This window comes from Protopterus annectens, chromosome 1.part2, assembly GCF_019279795.1.
Source record: "Protopterus annectens isolate FY-2018-M chromosome 1.part2, PAN1.0, whole genome shotgun sequence".
Taxonomy (NCBI): Eukaryota; Metazoa; Chordata; order Ceratodontiformes; family Protopteridae; genus Protopterus; species Protopterus annectens.
The window spans coordinates 1,241,918,064-1,241,933,673 of record NC_056727.1 but is presented as its reverse complement, the minus strand read 5'-3'; the positions used below and the strand labels follow the sequence as shown (position 1 = coordinate 1,241,933,673).

General features: G+C 38.7%; 1 protein-coding gene across 2 annotated transcripts in view; it reads right to left on the bottom strand.

The window, feature by feature from the left end:
- Positions 1 to 15,610, bottom strand: part of LOC122792322 (nuclear receptor coactivator 7-like) — a 1,388,015-nt gene that overhangs the window by 390,158 nt on the left and 982,247 nt on the right. For both annotated transcript variants that reach the window (XM_044060116.1, XM_044060117.1), the window contains one exon: positions 213 to 397. In XM_044060116.1, the coding sequence (XP_043916051.1) occupies positions 213 to 397 (185 nt within the window). The remainder of the gene's footprint in view (positions 1 to 212; positions 398 to 15,610) is intronic.

Below are 15,610 nucleotides of genomic sequence, written 5' to 3'. Positions count from 1 at the left end.
ACCTATACACTGACTTTCCCCAATTTACCATTTCTTTTGCATTTCATTACTGATCATTAACAAGAAATATTCTTCTTTTTCAAGCCTTTCTGGCACCTTTAATTCATCAATATAGGCTACGACAGAACATAACGCCACTGAGATGCCTTTTTAAATCAGTTTGTACAACCTTGTGCCTACCACTGAAGCTTATTTCACAATCCAGTACTTACAAAGGTGAGAAGGTGCTGAACTTCACCCGTGATGGGTCTCGGTGAAAGATTGCAGAGCTGATGGAATCGATACAGCTGCTGAAATAGTATTCCTCACAACCGTGCTCAATCACAAGTGGGTGAGACTTATAAGGATCGAATGTGACGCTGTTGGGGGTGACCAGCATTACCCCTGATACGACTCCCTAAAAACAAAACACAAGCAGAGCTAAAACATTGATGGGTATTCTATTTCTATCATTGCTATAGGGTGACATTTTGTTTCATTGTACAGCCATGCTTATCAATTAGCTTGAGCTATTAAAGACAAATCTACTGTACTAACAATAATATGGGTGATGACCAAGTTTCAAAATATAACCGTCTTTGGCAACACAACAGGCAGAGAAAAACCACTTGTGTGACATCATAGTTCAAAAAGTCTAAAAGTCAGTAGGTGTTGCTCTGTTCTAGACAACCCAGCTACAAGAAAAAAAAAAAACTGTCACAGACACATACCAAGTGCTGAGCATAATTGATGTTTATGTAAGGCCCGTGCCTCCTGATTACACGTACGTAATCTACATTCCCTCAAACTCCTTCACTGCTAGACGCCACAGGGTGTTAAACCACTGCTGTGAGCTTTATCAACCTCAGTATGCAGACTTACAACAGCAATGACAGATGGTGTTGCTATACATTTCTTATCAGTAACGTGGTGCATTGTGGGTTGCAGTTAGATTACTAAAATAAGAACAATATTGTCAGATTCTACAGGTATAGCTGGGCCAGCACCGGGCAATCAAGTACACACACTGTTGTCTCAGTGTTATCCATGTACTGCGAAACCTCATCCTTTCTTCTCCACTACTGCAAATACTACTTTGGTTAGTCTACCTTTTTTCCAGTTTTATATATATATATATTTTTACTGGTGAAATATAATGATACACAGGAGACCTACTTCTGACATAGCATAGGTAAAGAGCACAGTCATATACAATCATCCAAGTTTGTGTTGCATCGTATAATAATGTCAAATGTTAATAAAAACAGTAGCAAACAAGCTTTTTATTTCACTATTGCAATAGTATAACAATGATAAAAATTATCTAGAGGTAAGACATTTTATACAAACAAGAAATACAATTACAGCTTAGAGAAACCTATCATTTCAATCCTGAACCCAGTTAAAAAAAGTTTTTGCATCCTCCTAAAAGTATGCTGTTATTGTATTCTTCACTCACAATGTTGCTAATTGCAGCAAGCTTACTCTCCCTTCTAGGTTTGGTTTTATATCATGCTGATCAGTCGTCCTATGCTTCATTTGTTCGAGAACCTAAGGAAGGCATAACCTGTTGAGAGTACTATGAAACAAGAGCAGAGGAACATTGAGCTCTATTACCACACCCCTCTTTTTTTCACTGTAGCTTCCAGTTTTCTTTCCTGACCCCTGCTCTGGAATACTCCACAAATTCCAGGCATAATCAGAAACAGGAATTTCTGTGATAGATTTATTTTTAACTGGGTAAAAAAATTGACCACCTTTTTAGTCATGTCCTGGTTGATCCATTACACACTTTTTAAAACCTTTATTAACTTCACAGATTGGACAATGACATAGGCACATATACAGTTAATGAAAAGAGAAAAAGTTCAACATGTTTCATTAACTTCATGAATTATGGATACATACCCCTCAGCAAACTGCAGATGCTTTCAACTCTTTCTTCACTGAAACTATCCAAGCTCTAGCTAAACAACTTAATGCCAACAACTTAAACCCACCAAGTAACCTAACAAACTCTACCTTTAAATTCTCTCTACAACCTGTCTCCACATCTTACATATACAGACTCCTGCACAAACTAAAACCCTGTACCCCCTCTGCTGATAAGCTCCCCTCACTCTTTCTACAAAAGGCTGCTAAGGTTATCGCATATCCTATATCTATTCTCATAAATAGGACAATCAAAGAAGGAAACATCCCAGATATCTGGAAAGTCTCTCATATTATCCCACTTCATAAAGGTGGAAACTCCTTAGAATACTCTAACTATAGACCTATTGCTCTCCTCTCACCTTTGGCCAAAATTATGGAGAAATGTATCCACCATCAACTTGTACAACATCTCTCTCTTCACAACATAATAGCAAACTGTCAACACGGTTTTAGACCACATCATAGTACTACTACTGCCCTGCTTTCCTTTGTAGACACTATTAATCAGAACTGTAATAACAACCTACTCTCTTCTGCCCTCTTCATTGACCTCTCCAAAGCATTCGATATGGTCAACCACTCTTTATTAATTAATACTCTTGAATCCCTATCTTTTGATATCCCAGCCATTAAATGGTTTAATTCCTATCTCACAAATAGAAAACAAGCAGTTCTTTGGGACAACCATATTTCTTCGCCTTTGCCTGTTTCTATCGGAGTTCCACAAGGCTCTATTCTTGGCCCACTTCTCTTTTCCCTCTTCATTAATGATCTTCATACTATAATCCCTCAAGCAACCTGCATTCAATATGCTGATGATTCTACGCTCATCTGCTCTGCATCCTCCACCCCAGAACTTATCTCTCTTACTCAAAAAATCTTTAATACCATAGAAACATGGTTCTCCAGTCGATTCCTCCTATTAAATGCTAAAAAAACTAAACTGCTCCTTTTCACACCCACTTCTAGGACCTCCCCCTTAAACTTCTCCATCTCATCCAACAGTGCCACTGTCATTTCACCTGACTCTACCACTAAATTGTTAGGTATTACCATTGATAATAATCTGTCTTTCAACCAACACATAAACAACTCCATAAAACAAGTCAACAGAAAAATAGGATCCTTATATCGAATCAGACCATTCCTTACACCATCTACCAGAACTAGGATTGCTCACTCCCATCTTATTTCTACTCTTCTTTATGCCTCACCTATCTTCACCAACCTCAAGAAAACCAACCTAAACAAACTAACAACCTGCTACAATAACATTGCCCGCTACAGGTAACACCTACAGAACTCATCACTGTGTTAACTTGAAACAACTAGGCTGGCTAGAGTATCAGAACTATCTTGCAATCCACCAACTTACCATTGCCCACAAAATACTGTACCAACCAAATAACACCCCTATACTCTCTCAACTCATAATCCCCTATAATAATCTCAACTCTCTCCGCTCATCTAGTAAGCTATTGACTAGTTCCATAAAATCAAACAACACTGATCGTGACTCCCTTTTTACCAATTCTGTAGGTTCAAAATGGAATTCGTTACCAAGCAACATAACAAAGATTACATCACTGCCTCTCTTCAAACAAAATATTAAACTCCACTTCCAAAATCACTGGCTCTGCTCCTGTAGTAAACCTGATTAACTTCCCAATACTTCAACTTTACTTATAACTACCTCTTCTCCTTCTCCGACTCTACTCTCCACTTGGCATTCTCCCCCCCCCCCCACACTGTCTTCAAATTCACTTCCTTGCCTATTGCTGTCCTAATTTCATCCCATTTTTATAATCTAATCCCCTTTTATTTTTTTCCCCCCTTATTCTTTACACTCTTTTTCTTTACCTCTTTTCCTTGTATCCATATCTGACATGCATCTCTGTATTCTCTGTATAAAATTTAATGTCTTTTTTCCCTAGACTGTAACTGTGAGTGGTAGTAATTAATTCTTGCACCTTTAATTTTAAAACATATAGCTTTTTATTTTCTTGTAACTATGTATGATAGTAATTAACTCTTAAATTTTTCAGTTTGTTATTATTGTTTTCATTAACATTTATACTAATATTTTTATTTTTTGACTCTATGTACTTATTTTTGTGGAGCTTTTCTCCCCGGACCTCTACTGAAAATGGAATTTTCTCCAGCTAGACTAGCCCGGTCAACAAATGTAAAATAAATACATTTTCTTTTCTTTTTTTTAATAATCATTGATTCCAGTATTACAAAAATTGTTCAAGCCATACCTTCCCTTAAATTTTATTTGTCCTCCCCAGCATTATTCTGCATGTTACGTTCCCATATATTCCATGTATTTCTATGTAATTTGATCCTTCCCTCTTCTAAAGATCTCGCCTCCAATTATTTAATCTCCTTTGCAATATTCAATACTTCATTTCTGGTTAGTTTAGATTTTGATTTCCATTTTCTAACTGCTTACTTTTTGCCAGCCAATAGCATTAAATTTAGTAAAGGTTCACTATGTCTAGACAATTCAGATCTTATAGCCTAACAAAAAATAAAAAAATATTTCCTTAGTTACAATCATTTTACTCCAACATTTAAGCAGTACTTTGTAGTGAATTTTTAAAATCTGCCGAATCATTACATTTCCAAAACCAGTTTCCCAATTACTGGTATCTACCAATCGAAAAATTCTTTGAGGTCTGCTTGGAGTATAAACATACTAATGCATATACTTTGATACGTAAATCCTAAGCTTCTGGACTTTGTTGCAGACTTAAAGAGCCAAACAGAGGTCCCCCCACTGTTCCTGTGTAAATTGCCTTTCCAGTCTCTCTTTCAAATCTTTTATAACCCATTCTGATTGATTCTTATAGTTATCATGCAATATGCATAAATGCCATAGAAATAATCCTTTTTTAAAATGGCAGTTTTTGTTCTAGACTCAAGTAAAAACTCAACCGGAGATGGTCTTTCACTTAGTATTCCCCTATCCTTTTCTCTTTGCCTATACTCTGTTATCAATCCCTGGTCAGGAAAATGCAGTCCAAACTTCCTTTTGGCCTCATCACACACTTTTACCTTTCCTCTCCAATAAATGTAAGCCCCCTCTTGCCTATATGCTACAAGTCTACTTGCAATCATCCTTATTGGTAAAAATCTCCTATTTCCATTCCTGTGATGGCTTAGCTCAGAATGCTTTCTGCTACTTTATAAATATGATACTGTGTATGGTTGTTGTTACTCTTGTTAAGGGCCTGCATCCAACATCCTACCATCTCTCATCATTTCTTGACACCCCCCCTTCCATTTCAACATCATGAATTCCACTTCGATTTGTAAATTTCTCCTTGTATTATGTATAGGAGTCTTAACTATGTAACTCTAATTGTTCTGGGAAGAAATAATTTAATGCTTGCCTTTTGTCCTTTTCAAAAAAAATCATTAAACTCTAATTATGGTCCTTACCTTCTCATCTGGTTGATACAAATACACCTGACCAGTATATAAAGTTAAAGTGAGTAGAAACATTTTCACTACTTATATCTTACTGTCTATAATCAAAGGGCTTTCAAGTTCTCAATTATTGTATTAATATTTTTAGTCTTTTCCCAGATCCTTGACTGCCATAATAAAATCCTTTTTAATCTGTACACCTAAGCACTTCATATTACCACATCCCCATAGAGAAGCATTACTGAACCAATTCATACGAGGATGCATACTTTACAGTTATAGCTTTTACCATATTTTATAGCCTGAAAAGACTTGAAACAGCCTCAAAATATTTCACAACACTGTACTTGATAAATGCCGAAAAGGACAATTAAAACTCCTTAGCTATGACTACTGAGTAAATGCCTGTCGTCTCTAATATCTCTGGAATCATTTTTACTCGCATTCTTTACATTCCTGTCTTGTTATCAAATAAGTAGGAAAGTGCTAGTATCTCATTTTTACTTCATTTTCCTGCATCTTTAACTTAGTTTTAATTGACGAACAATTTGAAATAGGTATTGATATGTGTGCTTCAAAACTTTCAATTAAATACTCATTCTCCTGTGAGATGTAATTTATATACTGTCTAGCGTAGTTTTTGTATCTTAGGAAATAATATGCAAATTCTTTCTTGAGCTCCATCTAGAAAATTCACATCTTCCCTTCCAAATATCTTCATATTTCTTGAGAAGTCTATTTTCTTTTATCAAATTTTCCCTTCTTGGTCACCCCAATACATCATCTCTATTGCAAATCAAATTCCAGTTTTCATCCACAAACAATATTCCCTGGTGAAAGCTAATTATTTTTGCCAAAAATTCTCTTAAGATCCATATCTGTAATTTTCGGTGAAAAATAAATACATACCAGTATAATCCTTCCCCTGCCAATAACCCTTAATTACCACAAATCTACCTACCATTATCATCTTCCTGCTCTTTCACTATAGCAGCTAGTCACATAATCAGAGGAGGGGAGGTGAAATCTGAGCTGAATTTGTCAGCCAGCAAATTTGCTATGTCTTCTGGCTGAATATAAGTGATGCCATCTACAACTAATTCTGCACATTGTTGGGTGCTGCCCTTAAGATTGTGGACACGACTGAAAAATGTCTTATGGTTACCTCAAAGTCCACTTTCAGAGACTTGACTAGTTCCCCGATTCCCTTCTTTAGACTAATGATGGACTTGTTTCTCTGTTGTGCACATTCCCTCTTACTTCTCGATAGGAGGTTTTCTTTCATTGTAGAACCTATTAATACTAGGGGTCCACCAGGGTGGCTTGTTTTTGCAGTTTGCTGCTTTTTATGCAGCTGTTTATATGCCCATACAGGGCTTGTGTGTATGCCTCTGCATAGGTTTTTGTGTTTCCTGGATTTAGGGGAGCTTGGAAACTAGCTATGCTGTCCCTTAATAGGGAATAATTTACCTTAGAAAAGTTCTTAAAGTTTTTGGGGTTAGGTGGCGGGGACTAGTTTACCTTTATTTCAAGTGAGACCGCTTTGTGATCTGATCTTACTAGTGAGGATATCACATGGGGGGGTGCAGCACTCTCCCATATTTCTGAGTATCAAATCTAGGATATTCGTTCCTCTAGTGGGAGCGCAGAATAGCTGCTCCAAGACATTTGGATTCATGAAGTCAAGAAATCTTTGAGTCTGTATGCTAGTGGTCATGGACATCTCCAAATTAATTGAGAGGTAATTCAAATTGCCCATAAGTATGGTATTGGGCTGGATGGTGAATGATTCTAGTAACTTCAGGTATGTTGTATGGGTTGCCTGGTTCATAGTAGGTGACCTATAGCTAGCAAGAATATGGTAATGGATTTTTCCCATGGTTAGTTGGGCATGGAGAAGCACCAGTATATCATATTGCTTGACCAACTTTGAGGTGTGCTTATCCCTTATGTACATAAGATGCAAGTCTGCCTTTTGCTCTTTTATGTTCAGTGGGTGGTCAGAATGTATGAAAGGCATTATAACCCTGCACTGCCAAAGTGCTTTCCATGGCTTTGAACCATGTTTCAGTAACTGCACAGATGTCAGCATTTTCCAGGGTGAGGACAGCTTCCAGGGAGTGCAGGAGGGGAAGTTGTTTGGGATGTAATGATTCAAGTACAGGAGCAGAAAAAGTTAGCAGTAAGTAATATGAAGTTTGTGCTTTCAGCAGAGATCTCAACATGATGATAAACATAATGAACATGAACAAACAGGATTGGATAAGGCATTTCTTGAGCTGGATTCTACAGCTTTGGAGTTTGGTAGTCATTTTCACTTGTGTAGGTATGGTGTTCCAGAGTTTGGAGAGGTAACAAAAGTATTACGAGTCCCCTGATGAATTATTTGCTTTACTAGTGCTTAGTAGAAATTTATCACCAGAACATTCTATAATAGAAGCCTTTTCTTCTTTGACTGAAAAACACAGGTTCTATGACTTCTAGGGACTGCAAATGTTGAAATAAATTTGTTTAGTTCAGAGACTGAAAAGGTATTCTCCTAAACAAAGGCATCTGTATCCAGTGCCAAATGTAACCTTCCTGAACCACTTTTATCACCAAAGAGTCTCGTACAATTTCTTGCCAAAGGGGAATGATGACAGACCGTTTCTGGGGCAGATTTAAAAAGATGGGGGGGGGGCAGAATGTTGTCAGAGTCATTCTAAAGGATCAGATGGTACCTTTTTTGAAAGGATCTCTGCTTTTCTATTTCTGTTTCCCTCCTGCCATATCCTTTTTGTTCCCCGAGTGCCAGAAATTGGTGGGGATTTGATATTTCACCTTTTAAAAGGGCTAGAGGATTTGTAATGGGGGCTTAAAATCTTAGAAACTCGCTGAATTAATTTCTCTCTTTCAAATTGTTTGAGGACCCAAGTAGCAGAAGAGACAAAATCTGCTTATCTCAAGTAGAGTTCAAAATGTTATACTTCACTTAATCAGCCAACTTTGGGTTATATACACATGCATATCTCAAGACTGTAGCAGTGGCCCCAGACACAGTATCTGCACAATCATACACACAATTCAAAACATGTTTACATACCTGCGAAAGATAACGGGATTCAGAAATGAGCTACCTTCTCAAGGAAGTGTGGCACAGTACCCCATCAAACTCTCTAAATAAAAATAAGCTTCCACATAAAATAAAGAATATAATTCCACATATGTGCCTAATAGTTATGAATTCTGTATGCTAAAATGGAAGAAGAAAAAAGTGATCTTACTAAATCTAATACCTTACCTCTTTATCCACAGGAAAAGGATTAGTATTGACTAAAAGTCTATTTTCAGCTGACAAAGAGGTTGAAATGACAGTTGAGTCTGATCTAAGATGATCAAACAAGAATTTGTTAGCTTAAGGTACTTCATGACATCCATCTGCCTATTTGGGAACAGAAGTTTGAGAGTCGGGATTATTACATGCAGCTTAAATACATCTTCCAAGGCTGGCAAACTAAGAATGTTTAAAGTCCACCTGCAACATATAATATCTCATCATTCCAAGGGAAGTTTCCACTTGTTCTCATAAAAATTCCTCCAAGGGAGGTGGAGGGGACCAACTTTATTCAGAATCAGACTTCTGGGCTTGGAAATCTCCAGGAGATGCTGCCTTGTTTCTATAAATGTCAGAATCCTCCGACAAGCTTTCCTCAATAATTTCTTTACTGAGATTGCATTCTGGAAAGGATTTCTGACTTTCAGGATTCACTGCCTGTAATAACTTCCCACCTAAGATAAGGGAATCAAAATGATCTTTACAGACAGACACCATCCCTCAGATGAGTAATGCCCGATGCTTTTTTCTTTGCAGGGACTTCCCTGGCAGAAGACTTACTAGGAGATGGCTCTTCGCCACTGGCAAGAGGTCTCTTTCCCCAACCACTCTGAGAAGAACCTACTAGAGTAACCCCAGATACAAAGAAGATGGTTCTTCCAAGAATGGATTGGACAAAAACAACTGCAAAGGATTTATCTGACCCTTGGTCCATGATAGTTGATGTAGCTATACCAGAAGAACCCATAGGAGTCAGGGAGTGGTCTAAGGAACAACAATTGGCCATTATAATCTTGCACTCTAATGACCAAGGCACTACCTGAGCCTGTAGTGCCAGCAAGTACACTTTATTGTCGTGCTTTTTCTTTTTAGAAAAAAGTGGGAAAATAGCCAGCAGGACATGAAAGTATCCATGCTGTAGTCAAGGAATAAGCCTGATTGCCAGTAAGCGCTGCTGGAACGAGCTGGTCTGAAGGTAAGTTGTCAGACAAGTGTTCACAGACAGCACACATACTTCCCATACATTCTATTTTCAAAAGCATAAAGCACAAGTAGTACACAAAAGTATCTATCAGATTTAAAAAATTATTTTCTGAAGTGCACCGATAAAACAAACACAACAGGTAAGTTGTCCAGTACACACAAGCATTTAAGATAAACATTTCTTGCCCTGTAAAACACCTCCCATGTCTTAACACTTACACAAACAATTAAAAAGTCAGTACATTTTTACCACAAAATTAGCCAACACAATAGTTGGCCCCAACAGGAAACTTCTGATACTGTTAAAAAAAAACTGGGTTTCTTAAAGTAGAATTACCTATTTTAGTCAGAAAATAAAATGCGTCCAAAAAACCATAAAAGTGAATCAAGCAATGAGGCAGTGCAAAAACTGTTATTAAAACTACTACATAAGCGCTTTCACAGTTGAGACACTGCTTCATCAGATGTTCAAATGTTTTAACTCATACATATGCTTTAAATAATACAAAGCATCAGATCAACAACCAGTTGGATAAATTCCCTCTGAATACATTATTCTCTCCATTGACATTTAAAGTGATAGCACAAGATTTTCTGTATATATACATTATATCTAAGTCATACAATCTTATTTATATAAAGGTCTATCTTTCAAGAGGGGTTTAAGTGGTACCTTGTCATTGAGGCCAAAATCGGCATCAGCCCGCAATCTGATTATCCATTTTGCTTCAGATACCTCAGTTTTATTCTTTATGTCCTCCCCCGTATAACAGCTGTTATTCTCTCCATAACTAAAAACTTAAATGTATGCGTATGTCCAGAGACGTGTATGTGCTTGGCTAATGTCCACATATAATGCATTATTATTTTTACATTATTATTAGGAACTGTAACCCCCCCCCCCCATTGACTTGTGTTCAAATCTTTACAACAGCAAAGCATACGTTTCAAATTTCACTTATTCTTAAAAGAAATTGTACAGTTCCTTGCAGGAAATGCAGCTATTACAGATATACTGATCCTACTGGGTAATATATATACCCAGGGTTTCATGAAGTTTTTAAATTTAACACAGCAGCTATTTGTGGCACATCTGATGAGGTTTATTTAGCGGCTTGCTCTTGCAGAATGTTTTATGTAGGCAAGCCCAACAGACTTGTCAGAGTGTCAGAGATAGAATAAGAGTGTATATATATATATATATATATATATATATATATATATATATATATATATATATAAAACAAAGAAAGAGCATCTTAATAATGCATTAGCCAAGCATATACACATCTCTGGGCATATGCATACATTTAGTTATGGAGAGAGTAACAGCTGGTTATATTTTTGTATACATATTAATAACAGCGACACTTTTATACATCTTAGGACAGGGAGGAAGTACACCTTTAATGTTAAAGCAACATGTAAATCTAGACACTTAGTATATTTATCAGTGTGTCAGATTTGTCAGAAATGTTATGTGGGTAAGACTAACTGCAACCTGATGGAATGGATAAGAGAACACAGATACATCAGACAGGGAAATACTAGCAATTTGTTAGCTCAGCATGTTTTAGATACTACAAAAGAGCATATGTTTAAATTTCAAGCTGTAGATTTAATTAAAGATGAAGGTAGGATGGGGGATATTGTTAATAAATAAAGGACAGAGAGCTAACGTGGATTTTAAAACTTCAGGCAGACAATGAAAGAGGCCTGAATGACAAGGTCTCTAAGACCTAGACTTAAGAATAGGAGACCTTTGCTTTTTAATGAATGATATGCATGCATGTGATTTGTATTTATTGATTTTATTGGTTGAATTGTTTAAATGTACTGGCTATCAAGAAGGTGGTCGTTGAAAGAATACTCTGTTCTATATAGTATATACTGGCCGGGATTCACTAATCCTCCATGTAAGACTAAATAAGTCTTACACGGAAACTGCAGCCTATGAGGAAGACGTCAGCAAGTCATGCATATTCATGATGGCATGCTGACTCAACTCTAAGGCTAACACGGAGCATGCACGAGTGCAGGGGGTGTGTCGGACTGTCTAGCAGTCCAAAAATCCACACCCCTGCAAGTTCCTCAATCGGCAAATGTCAACTGACATGAGCGAGTCCGCTCAAATGTATACATACCCAACACTACACTCCCCCACATTCTAAACCCCTGTATAATTATAAAATGTAAAATTTTTATTTTTTTTTTTATTATTCCCGATATAGCTGCCCGTATTTGCGCATGCTTGCCCATTGCTTAGCTACATTTATCACTTTAGAGATCGAAGAGGATAAAAATAAAAACTTATATGCAAATTAAGCCAAATAGCAATAGCGTAGTGGTACAGCCTTCGCACAAAGAGGAGGCATTCCCGGTTCGAGTCCCACCACTTCCCTTTCTATTTTTGTAGGAAATCTGTATAGAAAAATAATTCATGACATTTACCTTTTAAATTTGAGTAGAAAGCATTGAAATGGCCTATGTAGTAGTGAACAAAATTTTACATATATATAAGAAGGTGAAATGGTTATGCATACTGATGAATGCATAAGTAACGTATCTTAAGCAATGTGAAGCACTGCTAAGCAAAGTTTACTAGTATTAAGCACATTTAAGTATAATTGCTCATAGCTTAGCACTGCTTTAACTAGCGCAATGGCTTTGTGCGGAGCTGGCAATGGAGGGCAATGATGGGCAAAGTTGAGCAAAGTCGGCTAAACACAGCCATACCTCATAGCCGGTCTGACCAGTAGTAAAATAAAAAGCAATGACAGGCCACGAACCCGGGATACTGTGCACCATAATCACAGTACTGAACCACTAAGCCATGACAGCTTTTGATATGCATGCACTTTCAACACACACGTACATATTAATGAAAGTCTACCCAGTGCTAAGCAGGTGTGCTTTCAGCTGAGATTTTCAAACCGGCCAATCACAAATAAGTGCGGGAAATGAGGCATATTTAAGCCCCATAGGCGGGAATACTTGCCATAACTGGTTGTAGCTCCCATCTGCAGGCAGCATGGCTGGTGTTGGAGAGCGCAACAGTGGGGCATTGAGGAGTCAAAAGTGATGGTTTGGCTCCTCGTCCATAATCATGATGACAGACTCCTGTAGGGCCAGTTCCAGGGCACTGAATACAAAGCGGAAGCCTGGAACCGTCTAGCACATGATCTCACCAGTGCCACAGGCGTCCCTCGGACTGGTGAGCAGGTCAAACACCACTACTCAGACCTGAAGAGATGGAAGGAGGACCGACTGAACCAGTGGATACAGGAGGCCCATGGGATGGAAAATGCCCCACTACTGAGTAGGTAGCCATGGAATGAAGTATGTAAGAATTGCTATTGTAGTCTATATTATGGATAGGTATATGTCTCAATATCACTTCATTTACTTTACAGCTGCAGGTGTCCGTGCTCCGAATCAGCAAGCCTATGCAGATAGGCTGCTAAGGCTGCGCCACCAGGCAGGTTAGTAATTATTCTGCATGTATTGTTATATAAAATAAGTGCGAGAGCATGAAAGGGAGTGTTGTAACCCATTAATAAAGGTATAATACGTCTTGAATAAGTCTTCTGCATGCACTGTAATATCAAATAAATGAGAGAGCCTCTAGAAAAAAGTGTGTAATGTAATTAATAAAGGTATAATTCCTGGAGTGTGTCCGTGTCACTTTCTTCGATATGTTGTTGTACTCTTGCATTATAGAAATATTACTGTTGTATTAAGTGCTGTCAACCCACACTTGGGTAGGCCCATATAAAGTGGATGAAGGGAGTGCCAGTAGCTGTTAAGCATATATACAGTCCTCAACTGTTGGTTAATGGCTGGCATGTACAGGTTAATCTGGCATGAGTAGCTTGTTATTGTGTTCCCCAGAAATGTCAGTGTGCTGCTAGAAATCTAGGGGGCTGTTAAAATATAATTGATAATGTCACCTGGACACATCCAGATATGTAGATATATAAATATAAATAAAATATATAAATACGTAGCAGTAACATCTGAATCCTGGACAATCTGTATGTCAGATACAGGTCAGGTATATAAAGAACTAGCAAAATCCATTTCACAATTTAACGGACATTGCCTAGTGTAATAATACATGTAGGGGATATATACCTGCAGTCAATAGAAATGTAGTGTAAACTATAAGTACATACAAGTTGTTAATGGTGGTATCGTTTTACACCCTACTGTACGTGCATAAACAATGCAATTCCACACGTCAATGGGTATGTCTAATCTCAAAACATTTGTTGGGACATATGTCCTATTGGTTCATAAATATCTGCATTTACTTTGATGCATGTGCCCTGTTCAAATACCACAATCTTGGTGGCATGTTGCCACCAATCAATCCTGCATGCTGTTGGAATGTCCACTGTTGTTCTATATATTCATGTGTTATGCTTGCTGTTCAACTGTTGGAACTCTGATGTGTTGGGTTAATGTGAATACTACTGCATGCTGTTACAACTAATTTGGAATGCTGTTGGCTGTTAACAACCCATATTGTCATTAAATCCTCCTAAACATAGAACGTATGGAAAGGCCGGTGTCCCACCTCAGCTGGCGATGGCACCTGGCACCAGCAGGTCTGGTGCCCAGCCTGGGACATCCTCCTCTGTTGGCCCTGTGCCACCTTCGGGTGGAAGCACTGCAGGGGATGGGGCTTGCCCCCCCATGCAAGCGTGGCCGGAGGAGGGCCACCTATTACCCTCTGAACGGTCTGGGCTGTGGTGCGTAGAGAGATTGAGCGTTCAGTCGCTAATCCTCTATGCCAGCTTGAGGCATGTGTGGCGCAACTCTTGGGTGAGCCTGCCCCTCCTAAGCAGCCCCCAGCACAGCCACCCTCTGGGCTGTGAAGGTGCAGTGGTGACTGCCCATGGGTGGGGATCTCCGTTCTACTGTTGCCATCTGTGGGCTCATGGGCTTGCGATTTCCAAACATCCTTACCCGTCAATGGTGTTCAACCACCACGTGTCATATTCCGCCCCTGTATGCATCTTGTTTGTCTTGTCTGTTTGCCTCCCCAACCTACCTAACCAAATATATCCACTTCCCCTACCCCACATTCCACTCTTACCTGAAAAAAAAAAAAGGGCAATCTGCTCCCAAAAAAAAAAAAAATTACGCCTCATACATAGCTCCCCATTTTGCACACATGGCCGCTGGGAACAAACTGATATTTAATTGGCAGTACAACATACTTTGTTGTCCTCACCCCTCTCTCAGGGGTGGAAGGTTTCATATTTCCCCTCCAAATTTCTAGCATATGCACAGCTGTTGCTGTTAAAGAAATGGGCAGCTATGGACCTTCCCTACACCCATCCTGCACATCCTGAGCGGTTTTCCCCACTGTCTTTCCCTCTTTGTGCCCCTTTTTCACAACTTTTCTATCTCCCCATTTTCTTTTCTTTCAAAGAAATGAGCGCGGGGGTTAGCGGGAGTAAGCACCTTTAAGCACTAGTTAGCGGGATTGCGCGAGTGTGTGCTTAGCTAAGTATTGCTAAGCTTCATGCAAACCTGCACAAACCCGCTTACAACTGCTTAAAAGTGCCTTAGTCACCCTGCATGTGAGGGCCCTTGTTCTGCTCCGCAGCAAAATAAAACACCTCTATCAGTCTCGAACCCTGGACCTTGGACACACAAGACTGCATGAAGTACCACTAAGCCACAGTAGATATACAGCAGGTTGTTGCTGAAATAGATACATCATGCATCAGAATGAGTGAATGTAAAGGAAAGATAGGAATGCCATAACACAAAACCTGTTCTGTGGAACTTTACCAGCAGTTGTGGAATTGCATTACACGACTGTGATAACAGAACCAGCCATTCTAGCAGTAAATAATGTTACAGCAGCACTTTACAACCCCCACACAGTATCATAGCAGGATAATTCCCACCCAAATGTACAAAATACCCATGTGTTCAGGGTCCACCAAG